The sequence below is a fragment of the Lutjanus erythropterus genome, chromosome 17 (assembly GCF_056507025.1).
Source record: "Lutjanus erythropterus isolate fLutEry1 chromosome 17, fLutEry1.hap2, whole genome shotgun sequence".
In the NCBI taxonomy this organism is placed as follows: domain Eukaryota; kingdom Metazoa; phylum Chordata; class Actinopteri; order Lutjaniformes; family Lutjanidae; genus Lutjanus; species Lutjanus erythropterus.
Window position 1 is genome coordinate 25,655,997 of NC_139333.1, and position 25,193 is coordinate 25,681,189.

General features: G+C 39.5%; 2 protein-coding genes across 2 annotated transcripts in view; both read left to right on the forward strand.

Annotated features, from left to right (window-relative positions):
- The first annotated feature begins 4,309 nt into the window (after positions 1-4,309).
- Positions 4,310-22,748, forward strand: plekhm1 (pleckstrin homology domain containing, family M (with RUN domain) member 1). Its single transcript, XM_084741094.1, has 12 exons — positions 4,310-4,482; positions 6,434-6,523; positions 8,357-8,598; positions 10,100-10,756; positions 11,428-11,923; positions 13,951-14,098; positions 16,142-17,107; positions 18,373-18,518; positions 18,769-18,962; positions 19,050-19,113; positions 19,194-19,351; positions 20,417-22,748. The coding sequence occupies exons 2-12, from the start codon at positions 6,470-6,472 to the stop codon at positions 20,523-20,525; spliced, it is 3,234 nt and encodes a 1,077-aa protein (XP_084597220.1). The 5' UTR covers positions 4,310-4,482; positions 6,434-6,469; the 3' UTR covers positions 20,526-22,748.
- A 1,580-nt stretch (positions 22,749-24,328) lies between these two features.
- The window catches only part of LOC146312306 (kelch domain-containing protein 1-like), a 42,972-nt gene continuing 42,107 nt past the window's right edge, over positions 24,329-25,193 (forward strand). The window contains exon 1 of the mRNA XM_084740723.1: positions 24,329-24,559. Within this exon, the coding sequence (XP_084596849.1) occupies positions 24,455-24,559 (105 nt within the window). The 5' untranslated portion in view covers positions 24,329-24,454. The remainder of the gene's footprint in view (positions 24,560-25,193) is intronic.

Genomic DNA, 25,193 nt, shown 5'->3' on the forward strand with positions numbered 1-25,193 from the left:
TAAAAACAGATGCAGAATAATTTAATAGTGAGTTAATAATAGATTAATAATTGCAGCTTGTTGTGCAATTTATCAACTGATTGATTTAAAGACAAAAAATGACAAAAATTGCACCCAGTAAACAGCTGTGTGTGCTCTGTGCATGGTAGTAAAAGTTTATTTTAAAATTGTAATTTTACTAATAATCCCAATTTTTACTAAATACTAATCTGATCACTTCTTTTTTCTGTAAATGTAATTAAGTAGTTACCTTTTTTTTGTATCCAGACTATGTAATCCTGTCACATGTAATCCATTACTCCCCAGGCCTGATCAGGACACTGAAACAGTACATTTTGACTGGTGTTTTAATAACTATAAATAACCATAAATCTAGTGAAAATTGTTTTTTTCAACTTTGTTAAAATGTTCATGATGTTTTTTATGTGTTGCAAGACATATCAGGAGAGAAATAAGCAGGAAACAAGTGCAGTCTCATAAAAACAGAGTCAATCAGTCTGGGTATATGATGTCATAAACCTGAGGAACCAATCACGTTAATCGAGCGGGTGGTCATATAAGTTTCTGGTATACACTGTTTCTTTAAATTCTTCACAATAAAAGTCCCCTGTTATTTCATTATTCGAACACTTTTTTTTATGAAGCAACACAAACAGGAAAAGTTTTCATTCTGATCGTGTTTGGATTACAAATTTTTATCTGAGGGGAAATTTGCACCAACCCTGAAGCAGCTTCTTTCCTCCGCTGACTGATCTTAAGGAACACAAATGAAATACTGTGTCCAACCAGCAGAGGGACTCAGCTTCATAAACTGATTTCATGGGAAAAACCCTGGATTTCTGACTGTTTAGCTCAGTGGAGCTCATTTAAAACTTGTATGCATCACTGCTCCTCAGAAGAATATGAGGTGTCTGTCAGTTTTTAAAGAGTTAAAAGTATTTTCTCTCCCATCCTCTCTGGATGTATGTAGTTATGTCTCGTTGTTCATTCTTTGAAAATGAAAGGAAATACATCTGATTATAGCTCAAACTAAACAAACAAACAAACAAACAAAAAAACTGCAAAGAGACAATATATTTCTTACTCTCTTACCTTTTTTCTTTTTCTATTCTGGACTTTTAAAAAGGACCACAGCATACATATTTTTTATATATTTCCCCCTCTTTTCTCAGTCTTTGTAAATCCATTTGGTTTTGCTGTACTTCAATATGTAATAACAATGTATTTTCACATTTTAAAAAAATTACATTCAAATAATCCAAACTATGCTGTTAAGTATTTTTCATGTCTGAACGTCCTTACAGATTGAGAAGACCAGTGGTAAAGTCTTAGTGGGTCCAGTAAAAAGACGAAAATGATAAATGTGTCAAAATGATAGAAGATAAGCCACATCTTCAAGGTAGCCTTTCGTGAGTCGTGAGTCATAATGCAAAGGAAGAGAAAAGGAGAGTAAAGGAAAGAGAACAAGAAAAATGTGCAATGATGCCATTTAAATTAACACCAAAAATGGCTTTTGTGTTGTCTTTTTAGTTTCTTGTTCTTTCTTGGGGGATTATTCTGTAACAGGACATTTGACAGATGCTCCTGGCAGCTCTGTGGTCCACATCTCATGTCCGTTCTACCTGCCCCAGTATGAAAAAGGTGAATCGCACTTTTAGATAATAATTATCAGTTATGAGTCTAACAATGCTCTAATTATGATTGAAAAAGTTGGAATTATGAATTAAAAAAGAAATGATTATGAGTTAAAATGTTCCAAATAAAATCTAAAAAGTTGGAATTATGAGTTAAAAAATCTGAATTATTATAGATAAAATATTCTAATTATGATGTAAAAAGTTGAAACTTTTCATGTCAGTATGGCTGCTGTGACTCTCCTCCACTGTCCCAGGGCATTGTGCGTCGGTGCCGTGGCTCCAACGGCCTCTGGGAGAGAGACGACAGTGGGCAGGCGTGGAGAGACATGACCCAGTGCGAGGAGGAAAAAGAGGTCACATCTCAGGAGGTAGGACGACCAAAAAGTCTCCAGCGTGGACTTTAATTCATTTGTTGCAGCTGTGAGCCCAATTCTCATTACTGAGGATGGTTTCTTGTGTTTGGTGGTCATGAAAATGTAACTCAGCGGCAACAAGGTTTGACTCGTGCAGCCAAAAAAGCATGGTGTCTGTAGTGGTGTGTCATTTACCCACCTGCAAACAGCGGGGTCAGCTCCTCCAGGCTGTTCTCTGTTTGTTGTTTCATTTCATATGTTGATTTTCTTTGTCTTATTTATCTGTAAAAACAAAAAATGTTGAGACAGCTCAAAATTTTATAATAATTCACTTTTCTTCTTTAGATTAACTGGAATCTTTGAGTTTTAAATCCCCCAAAATATTGCATTTCAAAAATTGTTGAGTAAACTCATTGAAGTGAAAGTGAATAATTGGTTAATTATTTAATATTTTCTTCAATAATTTCAACCATTTAATTTTCAAGCACCCAAATAATGACACATCAGGTACACAGCTCAAAAAGTCTCCAAAACTCAGACGAGTTTGATTCAAAACTCAAAAATCAAGCAAAGGCATTTACCTTGAAGTTATGAGTGTAGAGGATATTGATTAGCCATATGTTCCAGCCAAAGTATCTGAGAGACAACATATATGTACTGTAAAAAAGTTTTAGTTTAAATCACATTTAAATATTGTTTATAACTATGATGACAGGATGATGTATATTGCTGCCTAAGAAAACAATTTGGGGTTGTGACATTAGAATAAAAAGACAGAATTTATTATTTTAGTGAGTTTTTTTTTTTTTTTAGCTAATTAATTAAGTTAACACAAGGAAGCAGTCACTTTATTAGTGATGGCTCTATGACCTACATAAGTTAATATAACATAACATTTTCAGATTTTTCACTGTGACTGTGCCTGGGAAAATGTGGGTTGTTTTCACACCAAAAAAAAAAAAAAAAAAAAAAAACCCTTTTAAGCTTTTTCTTGATGCTTTTAATGTTTTATGTAAAGCACTTTGAATTGCCATGGTGAAATTCGCTCTGCAAATAAAACATCCCTTTACTCGCCCCGACTGTACTTGTATAACCGGAGTGACAATAAACAGCTTGAATATTGGAATATTTTGTGATAACAAGTGAGACAGTTAGTTAGGGGAGGGTTACAGTCATTGAAAAACATAAAAGTTATGAAGAAATCAGAATTAGAGATGTAGTCCATAGTTGCACTTTAGCGCCCCTTGTTGAACAAAGGCAGTATCTGAAATATGAAGCATTAATTTCTGAACTGTAGGTGCTCTGGAAGCTCACTGTGTTCACTAGGATCGAATTTAACCTTTTTGTGACTGCTTTGGTAGCATATGTTTGACATGTACTTAGTTTCATCTTAATGCAGCTTTTTTTTTAACTAACACAAAATTAAGCAAACAAACTGTGATTATTATGATCATTATTATTAGAGTGTGGTTTTAATTGAGTGGTGTAACTACAGTTTACAAGTTGTGGAGTTTACTGAGCTGCTGTGGTCAGTGTAACAGGAACCATCTCGGACTGGGAACAGAACACAAAGTCCTCACATGTCATCAGGCAGAGCAACAACATCAGCACGCCTCAAGAGCTGCGCTGCCTTTGGGTGTTACTCGGAAATTACGACGACCACGACTGTGACCGCTGCTTCTACGTATATTTATAATAAAGTATGTGTAGTACTTAGTGCCCATGTTTGTCGCTTACTAAAGAGCTGTGCAAATTGAGAAAACAAGAAACGGTGGAATTTTTGCGTGTGTAAAGACGTCTGGATGCGAGCATCTTGATAAACAGTGTACAACAAATGTTTGATGTCCGTAAAATATAGTTGTTGTACGTTTCTGTAGCGCGATCTCACTCTTTTATTCAAGCTTTATTGTTAACAACAATAGAAACGTTTGGGCGGACAGTGAATTTACTTTTGACTCACATGGAATAAAATAAGATAAAATAAAATAAAATCGAATTAATTAAATTAGATTAGATTAGATTAGATTAGATTAGATTACATTACATTAAATTAATAAAAACACATGACAGAGGTGCTGATGACAGAGGAAGGAGGAGGTAAAAAGAGGGTGGCCGATTGATAAATGATTAAGATCAGTCAATAATTCCATATGTAATTAATTCCGGAATATTTGCAATCTCACTTTTCCTGTATTTCCGAGAGAGCCTGAAGGCATCACTTGTCTCGTCCAGTTCCCATGATGCATCTGTCATCGGCTCGGCAGGACAGAACAGTCACAAGAGAGCGTCTCACCCTCTCCTGAAAACAAATCTTAGTTAACGCTTTTTTTATTTTTATTTTTTTGCGTTTTTTGGGGTGTTGTAACAGAAGCAATGGAAAGCGACTGTACGCACTGACGGATCTTTAACGTAAATGTTCCGACTTTAATATAATTTACGGAGGATACGCGGCTGTCTCTGGATCTTAATGCCAAGTTAGCCAACCTGTTTCGGTAAGGAAGCTAACATTAGCATCGTAGCTAATGTAGCTGCTTAACGTTTGTTGCTGCAGTCAGGCGGTCTGTCAGTGTCATGTTTTACTGCTTTAACCTGCTAACTGTTATATAACTCGTGGTTTACAGGGCGCGTTTTGGTTTTTGGTGCATAATATTACGATGTGTCCGCCTTCTCTATCAAGCTTGAATGTCCACACGCCCAAATCAGAGGCTAACATGACAAATTCTGCGATTCCTCCTGGAGTGTTTGAATCATTCTGTCAAAACTATACTTGCAAGCCAACTAAGACACAACACTGGGAGATAAACATGTCACTTGTGGAATATTCTTCCAGTACAGTGCATCTACTTTCATTTCAGTGAACACATGAATAAATAGATTTAAAAAAAAAAAAACTTTCAGAAAAATATAAATATATAGCTTAATATTTTGCCAATGCAGGTTTTTGTAACAACCAAAAAAAAAAAAAAAAAACTAGAGCCAGACAGATATATAGGCTGGCTGATATCATCAATATTGGTTTAGCACAGTTGTGTCAGTCTATATTGTTATATGACTGATATTTTTTTTTTTTACTAGAACTTGTTTCTTTTCATGTATATTTTTTCCTGTTTCTTAATTCAAGTTGTACAATGTTTTGTTTTAAAATGTATTTATTTAATTATTATTAATCATTATAGTTAATTATTATTATTAAAATTACCAGTAAAAATATACTGTTCATTATTCAGCCACACATTTCTTTTTCATTTCAGCTGGTCAGCCAAGTGATCAGGTAAACAGTGATCAAACAGAAACGAAGACCGAAGTTAATTATCATTTCATGTCTAGAACTCTTAAGTCTATAAAATGTCAGAGAAGAGTAAAAATGTCCATCGAGTTTTTGAAGACCAAGATAATGTCGTCAAATGTCTTGTTTTGTCAGACCAAAACCCAAAGATCAGTTATCACAATATTTGAACAGCTTGATTAGACTTACTTGCCCTGGGCAAGCAGGACATTTTTATCTATCTATCTATCTATCTATCTATCTATCTATCTATCTATCTATCTATCAGTTTGGGTCTGGAAAATCTTAAAGAAAAGTAAAATTACAATACAGTAATCAACACAGTATGGTGCTGTAAACTCAAACAAAATAGGGTAATTATTACAGCAAAACTACAGTGTAATGATAAAAAACAGTATTATAAGGGATGGGGTGAATGGTTTTATGTGGCTGTTGCCAAATTCAGGTATGTTTTGTAATCTAGATAGACGTGTTTTCCCAATGAATGTAAGATTTCATTCTCTTGAATGAAGTGTGTTGCAGAAGTGCAGACAATGTGCAAAGCAGAAAATGTTTGCGTAGTTTTGGCGCCCTTGTTTAAGGCATTATTTCACAAGTCATGCAACCCCCGACTTGCCTCCCCACTGTTGTTAAATGCATCTGTTTTCGTTTGCAGCACTTGAAGTATTTAGAGTAATCTTTTCAGGGTGTGATCATGTCAGGGAGTCTGTGTGGCATGCTAATTTACTCTCAGTGCTTTTGATAGGGGAAGTTGGCTCTGCAGCATTGTGGAGCCACTTCCCTGCAGACACCCTCTTTAATCAGCTCCTCACATGACTCCGTTTCAAAGTGGTTACTCAGTGAAACCATGACATTACAGATATGTCACAGAATTCAGAGTCTTGTGATGGAAAACATAACGATGGCTCAGTGGCAAATATGCCGGTAGCATGAAGTGAGGAGGAACAGGGAAAAGAAAAACTGTTTCCTTATCATCACATGCCTCCTTTGTCTGCTGGGACACACACGCTCGCACTACTTGTTTATTCATCTTAAATGTCGAAAGTAATTTCAACAGGGAAGCGGAGGTCAGTATGTTTGTTGGCAGAGTCGTCTGAGTGATGAAAAGAGTCTCGTGTTGCATTTGTCAAAGTTCAGTTCTTGTTTTTGTGCTCCAGTGTGCCATGCGGGAGTAAACCTTCCCAGGAGGTGCCATGCTAGCCACACAGATGCCAGATACGCCACCAGAGGCTAAAGATGTCAAACAGGTAAATCCACAAGCTTTTCTCTGTGTGCAGAGATCCAGTTACCACATGCACATCTCTTCTTTCTGCTTGTTTTCTCTTTTATTGTTGCTGTGGTACTGCTGGTGAATGTATGTTAGATCGGCTCTAATGGCTTCTTGGGTGGATTTCCACTGAATGTTCTTAAGTTGTTGTGACATTAGTCGGACATGTTGTAATTTTACTGTTGTAACTGTACTCAGCTGTGCTCAAAATTACACCACTTTCGGCACTGAACTCGGTGATCCGTTACCTTGCCTGTGTCATATTCAGGTTTTGCACAAAGTTTGGAAAATGCGTAATTGTCACCACTACAGTATCAAGGTTAGACAAGGAATTGCTTTAATTTGAATATACTCCCTGATAAGTGCTTGATTTTCAGCATAATCTGGTGTTTCAGATCCACAATCACACACTTAAACCAAAAGTCTTTTATCTATTTAATCTATTTTCAAAAATCTTTGTCTTTATCATTTGAAATTAAATGATCTTGTCAACATATTTGTTTGTTTCCTGGCATTGAAATTAGTGACCATTAAATAATCTTGATCAAAAAAAGTTCATATAAACATCCAGAAGAAATAAACAAATTAACAATATAGATTGAGTAATTGCAGGCATAAAGGAATTCTCTAAACTTTTTTTTGCAGTTACTTTTATACAGTAATAACCATTGAGGTGTGATTGAGAGTCTGGAAATATTTAATTCAGAATTTTACACTTAAAGAGCTGAAGGAACCCTGCATGCTTACATTGTTATTTCAGAAAGTTTAACGGACAATCTAATGCTTTTAAGGAGACACGATCACTCAATGACAAAACAATAGCAGGTTAGTTTGGATCCAGCAAAGCCACACGTTAGCACAAATAAACAAACAAGTCGAGGCGACAGTTGACCAGCAACTCCTGTGTCCTATGAGCTAAAACCTATTGATATTTCCAATGGAGTCTGGTTTGTTTGGAGAGAGCAGTATTTGGCTTATAAAACAGCAGTTTCTCAATAATAAAGGTTCTCTGACAGCAAGATAAAGTCATGAAAATATTCTAAATATAATTTAGACTCAAACAGATTTAGATTTTTTTAGATGGGCCTTTTTTTTAAGTAGCTAAAATACATTTTGCTGCTGATCCTGTCCACAGCAGAACTTTGCTTAGCTTCCAGGATTGTGCTTCTCAATGCTTCTGCAAACTGTGAGCATGCTGACCGCTGTCTCCTGTAGGTAACACACTGACTGTCAATAAACATCTCATACAGCTCCACGTAAAATAATCCAAACTATTCCTTTAATGTCTGTGAGTCAGGAAGCTGGGAGGATTTGTTACTCCAGAAATCGTTTTAAGCTGAGTTGTTCAGGTCCTGCCAAGTGAAGCACAGTAGAAGGGTGCTTCAGTGCTTCATGTCGAGAACACTGTGACTTTTGAAGTGTTGCTGTTGCTGAAGAGTCAGTTTTATTCTGCAACCTGTTGCACAACGTTGGTTTGCTTGTTATATGTGTATGTTCTGTTGTTCCATGTCAGCTGACAGTGGGCATCATGTGACAGCAGGTTAATCTACAGACCGTGTTTCATAACAACACGGCTACTGACCTTACTCCATCTAGTCCTCATCACGCTGCAAATTGGAATGCAGAAAATGTACTGGCTGTTTTCTTTATTGCACATAAAACGTGCCTCCGATGTGTTCTGGTGAGCAGAGAAGTGTTTGTCAGTCTGTCATCCTGCTTCAGAACCACGCCTTAGATGACATGTCTCCCAAAACAAACAAGGAAGCTGATGATGAAAAAAAAAACATTCCCTCTGCCACTCATTGTCATGCAGATCAAAGAGAAGTTGGCCCAGTCACTCAAAGCCCTGCAGAAACGATATGTGACGTCAGACGCTGTGGTCACCAGCGATGACGGGGACGCAAACCTCCTCTGCTGCGCCCTGGAGGCCATCTTCATCCACGGTATCAAGAGCAAGTACGTCCGCTTGGAGGCCGGGGGCCGGGGGAGGAAGGGAGACCGCGGACCCCTCCCTCAGCCTTTCTTCTGGAGCCTCCTCAAGACCGTCACCCACCGGTAAAGTCCTTCTTTCTGCTAAAAGCACATCATTAGAGCTGAAACGAGTAGTTGAATAATTATCAGCAGACAGTAAACACTAGAAGTGCCACAATTCCATGACTATTAGAAGTAATTTTGACTTTTAAAAAATAAAATAACAAAATGTAAATTTTGCCAAATTTAATTATGTATTTATCAATATTAAAGCCATCATATAGACTGAACTGTAATGATTGCATATATTCAGAGCAGAATTTCTCCCCTTGTTTATGCCCCTCAAATTCTAAAGTTCTACTGATTAGGACAGTTTAGTCTAATTATTTATATTTTAATGTTCTTGCAGATGGTCTTGTTAACTTATATAGGATGTACAGAGACATCAGTGACTTTCATAACCAGTTAAAAACTCCTCATAGTGAAAATTTTCTGTGACAGAGAGCATAATAGTTGCTACACAGCCAAGATACATCTCCAACCACGCAAAAAGTTAAAATATAACCGCTTACAGTAGCGAGGCAATATATTGAATCATACCCCTGGACTGTGATACGCTTGTATTTTAACTGAAGTACCAAGCTTCTTCAACTGTCATTGGAGCACAGAGCAAAAAGGGGCGGGACTTAGGAAGGCTCAATTGTCAACTATTTTGATAATTGTTTAATTTGTCCATTAAAGGAGAAGTGTGTGATTTCCAGTGGCATCTAACGTTCAAACCTTAGATTGCAACTAAGAGGATTTACCCCGACACCGCCCCTCTCTCACCAAGAGTATGGTGGCTGTCAGCGGACAAAATGGCGAGCGAAAGCTATCTCACAACAAACTACAATTATGTGTGTAGGATGAATAACCTGTCCAGCAGAAAACAGGCAACCTCGGCGTCACTGTGAAAACGTTTGTCCTCCATCAGCGATCCATAAACGCTATGCCGATGTTGATTCGTGTTTTTGCCGTTTCCTGTCATGCTTGCGTTTACTTTCTTCGCGTCTCCACTTCTTGGATGACGGGGATTCACTGTCAGCTGCTTTTTGTTTTGGTACAGTGTATGTATGATCCTCCATTTGTCAAAACTGTGCCAGTCAAGGTTCACAACGCTGCCAGCAATCACCCGCATCTATCCTCCCCGTCTACTTCCGTGTTTACACTGCGGCGTCTACGTAAGGTCGCCATGGGCTTCCCAAGACTCACTGTTAGTGCAGCGTGTCCGCTAGTTACACGGTTAGTTAGTCGACCCGACAGTATGTAACTATAAATGGCTATTTCTGAAGTAACGGGAACATATAGATTATGAGTTTATGTTGATTGATAATAATAAATAACATACTTATATATAATATATCTCCTTTATGTACATAAATTCCTGTAATTATTACACACTGGTCCTTTAATTTTTCAAGTAAAAATGCCAAACATTCACTGATTCCTGCCTGTCTAATTTGATGATTTGCTGTGTTTTTGTCTGTGATAGCAAACAGAATATACAAAGTGCAAAGTGTCCTAACAGTCTCTGTTTACTCCCCAGTGATGTCATCACAGAGCTGGAGAAGATCAGCTTCGTGGGGACAGATGTGGGTCGCTGCCGAGCGTGGCTGCGGCTGGCTCTGAACCACGGCCTGCTGGAGTGCTACCTTGCTTCGCTGTTCCGGGAGGACTCCAAGCTGCGGGCGCACTATCAGCCCAGCGCCTTGCTCCTGAACGCCGAGGAGCGGGAAGTCCTGCTCAGCTACCTCCAGGGTCTGGCCTCGCTCACGTTCAGCCTTTCGTACAAGTCGGCTGTCCTCAACGAGTGGACCACCACGCCGCTGGCTCTCGCCGGACTCTGCCCCGTGCTCCAGGCGGACGCGCTTGACCTGCCCATCAACGGCGGAGACCTTCCTGCCTCTAAGCCCGCGCGCAAAGAATCATGGGATACGGTGTCTCAGTCTTCGAGTTCATCGGATGCACTGGATATGCAGAGAGTGGAGAGGGGGTCGAGTGTGTTACAGGGAGGTCGGACTGCACTCAACTCGTCTAATTTGAGCCTGGACACCACAGGCTCCTCTCAGCTCTCCTCCAGCTTGAGCTCTGACAGCCTTCTGCAGGGGCAGGACCCCCGCAGCCCGACGGGAGAGCAGTGGTCTTCATGTGACCTGGGCATGTCCATTAATGTCAACATCAACACCAAGAGGACACAGAAGGAGTAAGTGTGTCTTCTAACTAACTGTTAGAGGACTGAAGAAACCAGAAAATATTCACATTTAAGAAGCTGAAATCAGAGAATTTTGAGTTTTTTAAACTGATAGTCATATCAAAATATTTGGCAATTAATTCAGTAGTTGACAAGTAATCAGCTACTTGTTGCAGCTTTCAGTAATTACTAAAATTCATATCTTTATCAAATGAATTATTCAGCTTTGATTCATATTTGTTTGTGTTTAGCCTTCCAAAAATAATAGTTTCACTGCAGTCAACAGCTGTTTGTTCTCCTGCTTGCTGCACCCGGACGGGAGGCAAGCACCTGTTTTAACAGCAGTCTAACAGCACCATAAATTACATTTTTGTTGACAAAACTGACAAGTTGTGTTAGGTCAGCAAAGTAGATTCAATAATAAAAAGAAGACTAATTTAATCTGATTAATCACTTTATTTAAATTGAAGATTTTGTTTGAGGATATTTATTTTTTTTGATGAGGTCATAACAATTTAATTGCCTTTCTCTTTTAATTTTATGTCGTTATCATAATAAAGCTTAATACATTTGTGGTTCACCTTTTAGGCTATGGAAATAAAAATTGCACAGGGCAGATATGACAAGTTAGCACTTAAATATAAAGGTTCATTACTGATCATGACTTGTCCTCGTCCCTGCAGCTCTCTGACTGATTTTCGGGAGAGCGGCCCCTGCAGTCAGGACTCCATGCGGGAAGACTCCTTTGTCTCCAGCACGTGTCCAGATCAGTTCTCTGAGACGGCCATTTTCAGTGGCTCTGACAGCGAGACGCAGGGTCCCCCGACACCATCCCAAGACCAGCCCTCGAACTCCGTGCTGTCTGATTCAGAGCCGCCACAGATGCCCCTCGAGCTGCCGCCATCTGAGGAGAACCACGTGAACTGCTTGCCGTCTGAAGTGTGCGTCAGTGCTGCCCCTGAGTTGCACTTGGACACAGACGCGCTCCCTACAGTCAGTGAGCCTGTGGAGCCTGTAGAGGAAGTATGTACAGACGACGTTCAGGAGAGAGCTGAGCCTGTCCAGGAAGAGAAAGATGCAGAAACCTCGGAGAAGAGCCCCTCAGAGCCTGCAGTTCATCAACCTCCACGTCGCTCCACCAGCGTCCTGAGCAGGAAGTTGTCCTCAGATTCTCTGTCAGTAAGTAGATTTGCTTTTAGTTGAAAATAACACAGAGATGAACAAAGCCACAGGCTTATCTATGAAATCACATCATGTGATTCAATTTAAGTCTGTGTGTCACACATTCTACTGTCTGTTAGTTCTGTTTCCTGACTGCAACTTACAGCCACAAGGTTTTTTTTTGTGTAATACTGATGCCCCTGTATGACTGACATAAACAAACAAAACCATCTGCAAGATGATCCGCTATTTCTGCGTACTTATTCTTAATGCCCGCCACTGTGTCGCATTCTCCTTGAAATCACATGAAACAAGTCTGTTCTTACATTTTTCCAGTCAAAGTTCCAGTCAGAGTTGTTTCTTAGCCAGTTAAAAAGAAGCAGGAGGAGATTTTTATTGAGATAATTTGATTTTACAGTGGAAAAACTACTGCCTTTGTCCACAGGGGCTCCAAAATCAACAGAACGTCTAAGTTCCTTGCAGTAGTTTTAAGACAGAAATTGTAAAATGGTAATAGAAGATGATTAGGATTTTACAGAAAGAGGAAATGCAGAATTGCCTTTGCTCCTGAATTGCTTTGTGGTTATTCCCACTGAGGAACTGACGAATAAGTTGTGTGACTCTTGATGCTGGAAAATCAACACAAGCTGTTCAAAAATTCATGGAAAAATTTGTGCTGTCAACCTGTAATGTTTTTTCCCCACTTAAGGAGATCATGAGTTATTCCTGCTGCAGTAATGGTGACTGTCAGATTAAAGTTAGATTAAAGTTAGATTAAAGGTAGATTAAGCTCCTGTGGCAGGATGTTGTGCATGAAATAAAGAACAGAAAGTTATCTTTCTGTATTATAGAATACACTCTGTGTAAAATAAAACCTTTATTCCGTGTTTGTTGAACACATGACGTCCAAGCAGGGAGCACTCCAGGATACGTCAAAACATTTACCCCAAATACGGGACTTTCTGTGGTTGCCACACTTTGGCCATTTTAACTTGTCAAGATAGCGAGAAATTTGTGCTTATCTTTACATGACCCTTAACAGAGACGTTCATTGTAGTTTCATTTAGTTGCTCATCTAGTTTCTCACACGTCAACCCCCAAATACACACCAGAAGAGGAACTCACAAACTGTGGTCTATTTATGGAATACGCTCTGCTCAGTTGTGTCCTCTGTGGTCTGGCCAACAAATAAGAAAATCTGATCTAAATCTCATAATTTTTTTTCTTGAAAACAAAGACAGTACAGCTGCGGCTAACCAGGGATAGATGCAAATTTTTTTAAGCACTGCGGCCAGTGGGGCCAACAACCGCATGAACTTGGGGACCCAAATGTAAACTTCTGTAAAAAGGAAACTGAAAATGCATTTGAACACAACTTAAGAGAGCCTTCCTTAACTGTGGCGCTTGTGTCGTCCACTTCTCTCACAGATTGTGAGGTGATAGTGTTAGATGTGAGTTAGACTTTGGTGCGAGTTGAGGAAACTGGCAGCAAACACAGCAGAACATTACACTTTAACTCCTCCTTCCATCCACTCCTAAATTTTAGTCACTGTTTCATTTTTTTATACTCCAACTTAGGGCTGCAGCCATGGATTATTTTAGTAATCGGGTAATTTAACGATTTTTCTGACGATCAATCGAGCAATCAGATAAGAAATGTTGCACGCTCTGCAGTTTTTTTTCCATTCCATTTGCTTTATTTAAGAGCAGTAGTGTTATACAACAGAGAAAATAAGACAGGGCTCTTAAATAAACAATTCTGAGAAATCAACATGTTGTTAACCTTGTTTTGTCCGGTCTGCTCTGTGGACTGGATGCATAGACTGGATGTTTTCTGTTGAGGTACATTTCCGTATCACCTTCAACTCACAAGAAACAATTCTGAATTGCATCAACATGAAGGCTGCAGCAACGCGAGGTGAAACTTTCCCAGGTCCACACGTCATCTGTCGTAGTCGCATCGGTTAAATAAACTATGAAATGCTGTGAAAGGGGCAGCGGTGGCAAAAGAGTTTGAAAAACTTGTCATGTCGTTCACTTTGCAGCATTCCCGCTCCTGGATCTCTGAGGACGACATCTACAAGCCCCATCTGGAGGAGGTGTCGGACAACGACGAGGTGCCTCCTGCCGCTCCCACAGCTGAGCTCAAGGTCTCTCCGTCTCCTCCCAGCGTCGTCCATCGAAGACAAATAGGTATTTTATCTCCATGTTCCTAAAAAAAAAACCTGCTTTTTCAAGCAGAAATGATGAAAAAAAAAATCTTGACTTTCTTTGCATATATTATTGAGAGCTGAATATCTTTAGGTTTTGAAGTTTTGGTCAATAAAAACAAAACATTTGAAGATGTCTCCCTGGACTCTAGGAGATTGTGATGGGGATATTTAAACATTTCCCTCTGCCTAAAACATTTGCAGCACTGATTTTACTCAAAAGTTGTTGTCTTTTTTGCTGTGTTGCTATCACTTGTAAATCAGTTGAATAGTGAGAAACCAGCACCAGGGAAAGTATTTTTACCTGCTCGTTAAAACATTGCTTCATAGCGCCCCCCAGTGGTCAAAAGCTCCACAGGGTTATCTTCAATGTGAACAAGGTTGTCTTCTAATTGTTATTCCAAATATATAATCATTTGAAAGGTAAATAATGCTTTCATCATTCAGGGCAGAACATTCCTGCAGAACAGGAAACTTTGGAATGAAATGCCGAAAATATTCATTGGAACTGAAACACTGATGTCACAGCAGGTTTTTTCCATCAGCTGTCAAATGGGAAAACACACCTGTTGTGACCTAATTCACTGGAATGTGGCCAGATTACACTGGGAAGCAACAAATATCAAATGTCTTGCGAGACGTCACGTCAGTGAGTCACACCTTTGTGACACTGAATTATAACAAGGAAGTGCTTGAAGTTATTAACAGGGTCATAACACCAGGAACAACCACTGTATAATCAAACTACACCACAGATTTTATAAGTCAACTATTTGACTGGTCAATAACAGCTCGCCTGTTTAATTGAGACAGGAGAGAATGATTAAGTTATTGCTCTTTAATGACAGAAAATGATGGACCTGTACCAGCCAGTTCTAAGCTACGAAGCTTTGTTCATAATGCTGGCATTGAATTTTGCACAGCCTCATTTTGTTGCCTGTTAATTCATTCTGTTTAAACCTGGTATTTCTGGACAGTTGCAGATAAAGATCAGACTGCGCTACACGGCCAAACATTAATGTTTGCTGGGTTTTTTGTGTATGAAATGTTTTTTGTTTTTTTAAACTTGCCCCTGTACAAATTGTTTTATTTATTATCAAATAGCAACAAAGACTGAAGCATCATAAATTACATTTATGTCAATGAAACGAATGACTTATATTAATTACAGACAGTCAATTTAATAAAAGAAACACTGACTCATTTAAAATTACTTTAGCTTCAATCTGAAACTTTGGCTCAAAAAAAAACCCCACACACACACATTTGGTTCAGCCCGATATAATACTGAATTAAATTATTTGTGTATTATAGATCGTCTTAACCCCCTGCGTTGGCTTCTCCTCAGTTCCGTAAAAGGTCTTTTGCAATTAAAGAGACGAATCAGTTTGTCACAGAAAAGCTTATTTGGAAGAATATTTTAATGTTTGTCACTTTTGTGGCCAATACTAATATTAACAGTGGTATAAATAGTTGATTCCGGGATGCATTTCAGTACTTGTTCTTGAGTTTTGCAGAGTTATGATAAGTTTTATCTTTTCACTGCAATTTCCTTTAAACATTGTTCATATTTATCTTTTTCTTTTCTTGTGAATTCAAGGTCAAACACAGTCGGAAAAAAATAAAATTAGTCTCCACTAATGTTGTCAGAAGTGTAGAAGTACATGTTTTCAATACCACATGTTTCAAACAATATAATATCTGTTAATTATTGTACCAAAGCCATGAGAAAAAGGATCTAAAAGCTCATTCAAGACCTCACTTAAGACTTTTTCTGCACCAGCAGCACTGTGTTTAGGTTGTTTATTATAAAAACAAAAAAAATTATCCTACTTTTTGTGCCTAGGACTTTTTTCTTTTTGCCATGCTATTAAAAGAGGTATTAAATATTGTTTTTTTATTCTAGAATCATGGCAGCCATGGTCTCACCCAGCAACTAGTCTCTATAATGTGAAAGTACACCTAAGTTCATGTAACATAACGTTTGCGGACTCTTTAACTTCATTTATCCGTGTCTGTGCATCAGGGCTGTCCAACCCGTTCCGAGGTTTGCTGAAGCTCGGTCATCTGGAGCGAAGGAATGCGATGGGCTTGTGGCGGGACTACTACTGCGAGCTGTCGCCCTTCGAGTTCCGCATGTATGTGAACGCAGAGGAGCGGACGTGTTACGACAACTGCTCCCTGGTGCGATGTGAGGACGCTCGCATCACCTTGTCCGAGGGCCGCTTCGAGCTGGCCTTCCCCGGGAAGCGTCTGTACCTCCGGGCAGCCAATCACGACGAAGCCGAGGACTGGGTGGACCGGATAGTTGAGGCTGTCAACAAATGCCGCCGCGTGGACGAGCAGTGGGAGGTACTGCAGCCCTGCGGTGAGAACGGTGTGGATGTGTCGTCGCCGTCCTCCGCCCCCTCCAGCCCTGAGCGAGGTTTCGCATCCTCCGACTCGAGGACAGGTGGAGGACAGGAGGCGCCTCCTGTGCAGGAATTTGATTGGACTCGTACTGCTGATTTGGAAACGGACGCCATCAAAGAGGCAGTTTTATACTTCTCCATAGATCCAGAGGCTCGGACATGGGTTCCTCTGGTCTTCTCTCTGTCCTTGGAGGCCTTGAAAGGCTTTCGGGTGCAAGATGGGAGGAAGTTTCTACGACAAACCCACCTTATTGAGGAAATCCGGGACGTGGTGCCTGACGTCTCTCTGGGAGGGCCCGCGTTTTTCAAACTCCTGACCATCAGGGAGACGCTCAGGCTCAGGGCGGAGAACGCAGAGGAGGCTCGCTCCTGGAGGGTTTTGATCCGCGGAGCTCTGGACTCGTACCTGGAGAGCGGGGAGGACGGGGGCTCCGGGGAGCCGGCCGCGATACGCCACGGGGTGACTGGAAACCTCCACAGACTGGTGCAGCACAGACTGAAAGAAGATGGAGCGCTTCTGGTACATCTGTGCACAGTGCCCTCAGAGAAGGGGCTGGACACGCAGAGCTTCAGATGTGCAGGTAATAATTACTTTACTCCACATCATGGCAAGAACATGCAGTCATTACCAGAGTTGAGTTGATTCCAAATATGACAACTGATCAGCCCAGTCCAGTCTGGCTCAGCTGTGTGATGGTGAAGGATTAGGAGTGTCATACCCATGATCGGATTTCGATTGGATGAAAACTTTTGCTCTGACAACTGTCTCAAATTCTTCTTTGAAAAATGCACTGTGTCGTCTTCATAGTGTTGTCTTTTTTTCCTCGGACACACACCAGACATCACAAGTAGAGCGTACGAAGAGAAGAGAGTTGCCGATTTCACCTTAGTTTCCAGTTATTGAAGTTTAAAGCTTATTTCGATCTATTTTTGATTGAATATACACATTGTGACAAATGAAGGATTAGTGTTTTGATCTAGGGCTGCCTGTCATTCTGATTGTTTAAAACATTTTTCAGGGTGGCTACAGGTCCTTAAGAAGTCTTAAAATGTCTTAAAGTCATATTTACTAATTGTGAAGGTCTTAAAGGTTTATTTATTGAATGCTGTAAGCATGGACTTAAATTTGTTCCCACAAGACTTAAACTTGGATGCCTCTGTGTGTAGGAAACATTGGCGGGTAAACAGCTGTCCAACTCCACCACCGACAGAGTGGAGCAATCAGTCCAATATAAACAATGTATTTGGACAAACGTTCTTCAACTTAACCAGTTATTGTAATGTTGCCTGATTTGCATAATTTTGAATTGGCAATATATGTATGTTCAGAGTCCTCTCCACATTTGATGTTTAGACCATGTTTATGAGCAAAACTGTCCTTAAATTTAGTTAAACGGTGGCATTATAAAGTCTGACATTTAGCTTGATGAAACATGTAGACACTCGACAACTCGATAACTGACAACAGCCAGCATGAAGCAAGCTTGTATGACTAGTTATTATTTTATCACCCATTACATTGTAGACTTTGTAGTGGGTGTTGCCCTCATCTGTCCAACCACCACCTCATTCAAATTTAGCATTTTCTGTCCCCTTTCTACACAACTGCAGTATAAATTAGCAAAGAAAACTTTTTTTTAATGAATGTTTCTGAGAGAAGAGCTTGCGACACAAATCTAATCATAGTTCACCTCTTGTCTACTGACTGTCAAGACAAAAAAAAATATGTATCCTTGTTGAAACCATCGTCATGACTCAATTCTTTGTAGGTTTCACTGATCTGAAGTCTGTTCAGTGTGTGTTGTATTTGTCAGTCTGAGGTTTGTTTACCGTTTATCGTCCACAGGGTGTCCCCAGCAGATTGGTCCGTCCCTGGGCAGAACCAGGCTGTGTGAGTTCTCGGGCCAGTACTACTGTGACTCCTGTCACCATGGCGATACCACCATCATCCCTTCACGCATGGTGCACAACTGGGACCTCACACAGCGACAGGTAGGTGCAGCGTATGCAGGCCACTTTTTAAACTACACAGGTTTAGTAAAAAGTAGAGCAGCGTTGACGTCAGTGACAATGCAGTGGCTACTTTTACTTTTAAATATTTTTTTACTTCAGTCTCTCTTTCAAACAAACTGCTGACTAATTTGGGATGATTTTCGATCTGCTTGAACGCAGATGGATGGAATTTGTGGCCAACATGTTCGGACCTCTTGAGTGTGACCTGTGTGTGTGTGTGTGTTTCCAGGTGTCTAAGAAGGCCCTGAAGCTGCTGGCTCAGGTGCAGCAGGAGCCTCTGCTGAACCTGGAGCACCTGAACCCTGAGTTGGTGAAGCATTCAGAGTCCATGGCTCAGGCCCACAGCCTGCGACAGCGGCTACGCCTGCTGGGCGACTACCTGCTCACCTGTCGCAGCGGCGCCTGCAAGAAACTCCAAGCCAGGTGTGTGTGTGTGTGTGGACATGTGTTTGTCATTTTACCATATTTTATTATGGCATTTTATTATTATTTTTGTAAATTCTTTGCCAGAATGGAGCCGCGGACGTACCTATTGGAGTCGAGCCATCTGTACAGCGTCATGGACCTGCGACAGGTAACCTGAGGTGTAGATTATGTTCCTGCACCATCACCTGCCACCTTCAGACTTTAATGTGTGTGTTTGTGGTCTTTAAGATCGCAGAGGGTGAATACGCAACCTACCTGATGACGCTTGTGCAGTATGCCTCCAACCACGTGTTCCACTGCGACCTGTGCACCCAGAGGGGCTTCATTTGTCAGATTTGCCACGCTAATGACATCATCTTCCCCTTCCAGTTTGACAGCACCACCAGGTATGTTATCCAGGGGCGCCACCACCCTCCCCTTTTCCTCGATTCCTTTATTCATCCTCACACTTACTTTGACTCAAAAGTCGACAGTTTGTGAAAGAGGACGTGGTGTTGGAGGAAAATAGAGGCTTTGGGCTCCAACAGCAGCTTCAAACTGTTTGACCGTCTGTGGTCGGCCTGAAATATCTCTGCTGGTTGTGTTGCAATGTGGAACATCTGCATCTTTCTTCCACTTCTTTGTCTGTGTCCACGTCTGTTTTTCCAGTCTGCAGTTTGGTCACCACTATTTTCTGTTTCTCTTGGTCCAACGTTAAGCCCTGCCAAACGCCAAATGCAGGTAGATTTACCGTTTTGCGAGTAAATATCGAAAGGCTGTCAAACTGTAAAAAAAACTACGCTGAGAGTCTTTGACACATTGTGGGGTAATTTACAGGCACGCTGTCCTCTGCTGTCTGTGTCAGAGTTTGACACACACAGGGATAAAGACCTCATGGTGCATTCAGGTGTACCTTGTAAACTCAGAAATCTATACTCAAATGGTCACAAAGGTTGTTAAAAATGGTAAAGTTTCTTTTTTCTCTCATTGTCCTTTGTTGAAACACAGAGGCCTATATTTGATTTTACTTTCAAGTTCTTTCAGTACAGCATTTTTAATAATTAGATGCTAAAATCGTAACAATATCACATTCATTTCTACATAGACTTTACACAAATTTTAGCAATTTTTTATTAGAAAACTCAACCACACTCTCGTACAACAGGTCTCTGAGTACCTCTATGATAAATTTCAAGTTGTTTTTTTGTCGTTGAAATGAAACCCAGTTTCCACCCGGGGATCAGTGAAGTATTTCTGATTTTGAAATAAATCAATAGTAGAACACCATGAATGGAAGGCGTTAAATCAGCCAGTACTGCTTCCTGTTCTCTGCGATCTCAAATCACAACACAGAAAACAAAGTGAAGCATCGTCTTTGAATCATCTTCTAGTTTCATCCTCTCTTAGTTAGTTATGTCAGAGAAGAATTTACCTGAATATATTAGGAATTATTTTTTTTTGTCTCTGACCAGGTGTAAAGATTGTAAGGCTGTGTTTCACCTGACCTGCAAGGCTCCCGGAGACTCGTGTCCTCGCTGTCAGCGAATGAAGAAATACCTGGAGAGGGATCTGCAGGACTGAACGCATGCAGCAGGGCTTTTTGGGAAGCTAGAGGACTGCTGATGGAGAGGGAAAAAAATAGCAGAAAATGAAAAACAAAAACCTAGCTTTTACATTAAGTAACCTCAAGTGCAATTACGAGTGCGTTTTGCCTGCCCTAACTGACCTTAAAACTGAAGAGGAAGGTGTAGGAGCCTCAGTGCTGCAGTAGCTTCACTCTCTTGCACTAATTCAGAGGCACGTTGACCGTCATGACGCTGACGTACTGCAGCCAAATGTTACTGACCAGTGACTTTAATACCTCTCTGAATAACGATTCAGCCACGGCATTGAACAAAAGACTGGACAACGATGAAGGTTCCCGCCAAGGCGTTTTCACATCGGTGGTTTTTACTTTGTTTGTCTGGTTGTGTTAAGTTTTTAACCACCACGTTTACCAGAAATGCTCTGTTGTGCACTCTGCATTTGTCTGAGATGCATTAATTCACATATTTAAAGATAACACAGCGGGGAGGTTGGGTACTGTACATGCAAAATAACAGATTTTGATTGTGCCTTCTTTTTAATTTAAGCTTTACACTATTTTCTCGTCTTTGTTTAAGGGCCAAAAAAAACATCACATAGGCTGTTTTTTTTTATTATTTCCCATAACGAGATGACATTACATTTCTGCATTAGATACTGATTTATATAAAGGAAAAATAGAATCAGTTGCCAAGAAGACTTTGTGGAATGTTTCTCTAGTATATTATCAAGGTTGTAAATATTACAAACATAAATTGGTATGTGTGATTTAAATTACAACTCTATAGTCCAAAAGGTTCAGGGGAGAGTTTTATTTGTTATGCTGCTCGTGTGGTGAGGCACACCGATTTAAATCCATACAACAGATAAAATAAATAAATAATAAATGTGTGGCTGAAACCTTTTTTTTGGGGGGAAATTATTGGATTTCACAGTAATCCTGAAGTCGAAACATATTTTGCACATTTGCACTTAGCTCTGACTGTTAAATTGATATTCCAACGAGAATTTAGTTGCAGTATCCTCCAGCATTAATGGAATTACTGCAGAGGCACTGAGAGGAGAGTAGGAAAAAACATCTGGCCTGTCAAGGAGTCAGGAGTCTGATTTAAATTGTTTTTTGTCCTGTTTTAATGACTTAAAGTCCTTGCAAAGGAAAGAGTTTTTTTTGTCTAAACACAGTATATATGTTAGAAAATATGTTGAAAACATGTTAAAACAATGAGAACTTATTTGGCTGGCAGACTGTTCACGATTTCTGTGTTCGGGATTTTTTGGGTGGACCTGAAAAGCGTATCAGTGATGTGCCAGAGCCACGAACTGACAAGCGAATGCCTCACCGCTCCCCAGTGACTCTCTCAGTCTGAAAATCAGCCCTGCAGTCGCTTTAGTCACTTCAGTTCCAACAGCCTGTTGTCTTACATTATATCATTTTACAAAATACGTATAACCTGAGAAAAATAAGATAAATAAGTCTTAAGAAAAATAAATCGGTTTTCCAGGACAATCTTTCTAGATTTTTTTCATGACTTGTTCAGAACATTTTTGCAGGTGAAATGTTATGTGTGTTTCTTTTGGCGTGGAGACTTTAAAAGTCCACGTGGAAGAAAACATGAATGCTTTTAGTCTTGTTTAGATCACAGGGTGGTGGTACACTTCAGCCTCTTGTGGCTGAAATGGGTATTACAACAACACTTTTCACATTTTCACGGATGAAAAACAAAGTAAGTTAGAAAGATTATCCTGGTGAAACTTTTTGTCGCCTGTTCTTAAATCATAAAAACGAGAAAAAAAATTACTTGGACCAGACTTGAAGAAAAATAGAAATCGATCACAAGAATGTTTTTTTTTCTCTCAGTTGCCTCTCAGGGCTTCTGTAAATCGACCCTAAACTATGTGCATTTCTGATATTTCCTTTTTAATTCTGCTCAATGTAATTTTCACCTCATGAATATTTGACTCTCCTGTAGAGTCGAACTTGCAGAATTAACAAAGCTAGACATTTTTGCAGAATCTGCAGAGAACAAAAAGAATGAAGGTTTACTTATTAAGTTCATTTTCATATATGCAGAACATATCACTTGCAAGCAGCAAGTACAGAATACTGCAGTACTGTTATTATTCCTGGTTTGTATTTTTTTTTCTATTTGTCATCTCATTTATTATGTAAGATGTATAAATGACCATTATTAAATAAATGTCAGTGTGTTACTTTTTGAATCTCTACTGTTTTTGGCACATTTGCATTATGGATCATTGGCTGGATTGAATTTTCTGGGTATATTTAGTCAAAAACTTGCTTTTTGCTGCTATTTTTCTGCACAATAGGCAGCACAGACACACAGTCTGCATGTTGTTTACTGATACTTTGACTTGTCTAGCAGGAAAAGAACATGTGGGATTAATCTCGACAGGAGCGGGAGATAAAATGAGTTACACCACTGTCGAACTCATCCACACATCAACCCACTTTAGTTTAATTTTAAAAAAGTTTATCATGCTCAATTCAATGTGAATTGAATAAGAATATCAATAAGTTGATCTGCTTTTAATGTAATTTGCTGCTCTGTGAGAACCATGAATCTCTAAAAAGTTTCATGAGCTCAGAAATCCATGTGACGGCACATTTTTCAGCAAATCCAAGAGGGTTTTTAAATAGTTTTATTGAACTCAGCTCAGCTTTGTTTATATAACGCCTTACAACCCCAAAGCATTTCATACGGCAAAATTAAAACAGCACAGACAAAAATAAAAACAAAATAAACAACAATAAAAAAAAACATTGCAAGAATAAAAAAAATACAACAATAAAATGTTAACACATATCAAATAAAAGTCAGTAGAATAAATATAAATAAATAACATGGAACACATGGAACATATGAAATAAAGTCAAATAGATTAAAAAAAAGTGATGAAGTAATGAGATAAATTTATAACTTTCACATAAAAAGTCACAATTATGAGATAAAATTTCATTAATGTCATAAAAAAGTCATAATTATGAAATAAAAAGTTGAAATTATGTGAAAAAAGTCCAAATTATGCGATAAATTAATAATTATAGCATAAAAAGTTATAATTATTAGATAAAAAACCACAGTTATAAGAGAATAAATCGAAATTATGAGATGAATTAAAAATTATGAGATAAAAAGTCATGATTATTAAATAAAAATTCAAAATTATTCTAACATTACAGACATTTATCTTATAATGTTGACTTTTTAATCTCATAAGTGTGACTGACAGTGGGATCACTGAGCTTCCATACACCAGAGGGGGAATCAGGTCCATTTTACCTGAATAAACTGGAGAATTTACTTTGCTTTACTTTACTTTGATTTGGTGCAGTACTTGAGTAAAAGTACTCAGTCTGCGGTTAATCATGAGGCACAGACTCACAGAGAGACGAACTCAGGTGCAGCTAATCTCATCATGACCGCTCCCTCACATATTATTCTCATTAGTCACACCTGACCGCGTTGGATGAATCAGAGCGTCTCTCTTTAATTTATTTGGCCTTAATATGTTTCACTTTGTTGGATGAAAACTGCAGAAATTGCAGGATGAACTTTAAAGTTAAAGATTTTCACGAGCCCCCTTTTCCCCCAGACAGTGAATATGAGGATTCAGTTTATGAAAACGCGCACATTCTCAGGATGTTTGCAGCCCTGAAGATGTTAAATGAGCCCATGTGTTTGTTTGTAAACTTGCACAACAGCTGATGGGAGGAGTAAGTGAGGACACAAGCCTGTAAAACACGTTCTGCACAGCCTCCAGCCTCACAGTCGGATTTGCTTTCTCTGAGGAGGAGGAGGAGGAGGAACGGGTCTCTGCTCCTGTTCGCGTTTCCTTTTACTTGTTTTTAATTTGAGCGGTGCGTCGCGGCTCAGCGGGCGGAGGAGCGCAGGGGTCGACCGGGGATGGATGCTGCCGACAGAAGCGCCCCGGAGAGCCGGCTGGAGAGGAGCAGCCACACGGCGTTCATAGACGACGACAACACGCTGTATGTGTGGGGAGGTTACCAGGTAAGAAACCACGGCGTGTGGAGTTTATTTCAGACCTACCTGTGCAGGTAAATCTGCGAGGAGACGCGCGTCACCAGATAAACAAGTCTTTAAAAGTCTCCTTTAATCCCTGTAATCGCCTGTTTGTCCTCTGAGAGCTTCGTGTGTCCTTCTGACTCCAATAATCATTCAACGACAGGCTGAAATTAACCATTCACTACTTACACAGAAAATTTTGAAGAGTTAATTTGACTCAATTTGAGTAAAATTTTACTCCCAAAAAGATAGTATTTGGTCCCAGTCCAAAAAGAGTAAAATTTACTCTCGTCAAAGAGTTAAATTTTCAGAGTTATTTCTGCTCTATCGAGAGTTCATATTTTACTCCACAAGATTAAAATTTACTCAATTTAGCATAAAGTGAGAACAACTCCAACACCATTTCACTCAATACAGAGTTGTATTTTACTCTGTTCAGAGTAGTAACTGCCTCATAAGAGTTCTATTTCTACTATTAATAAAGTTGTATTTTACTCTGTACAGAGTAGTAACTGCCTCAAAACAGAGGCCTAATTCTACTATGAATAGAGTTCTATTTCACTCAATAAAGAGTTGTATTTTACTCAATATTGATTATAATAACAACTCTGGATTAAAA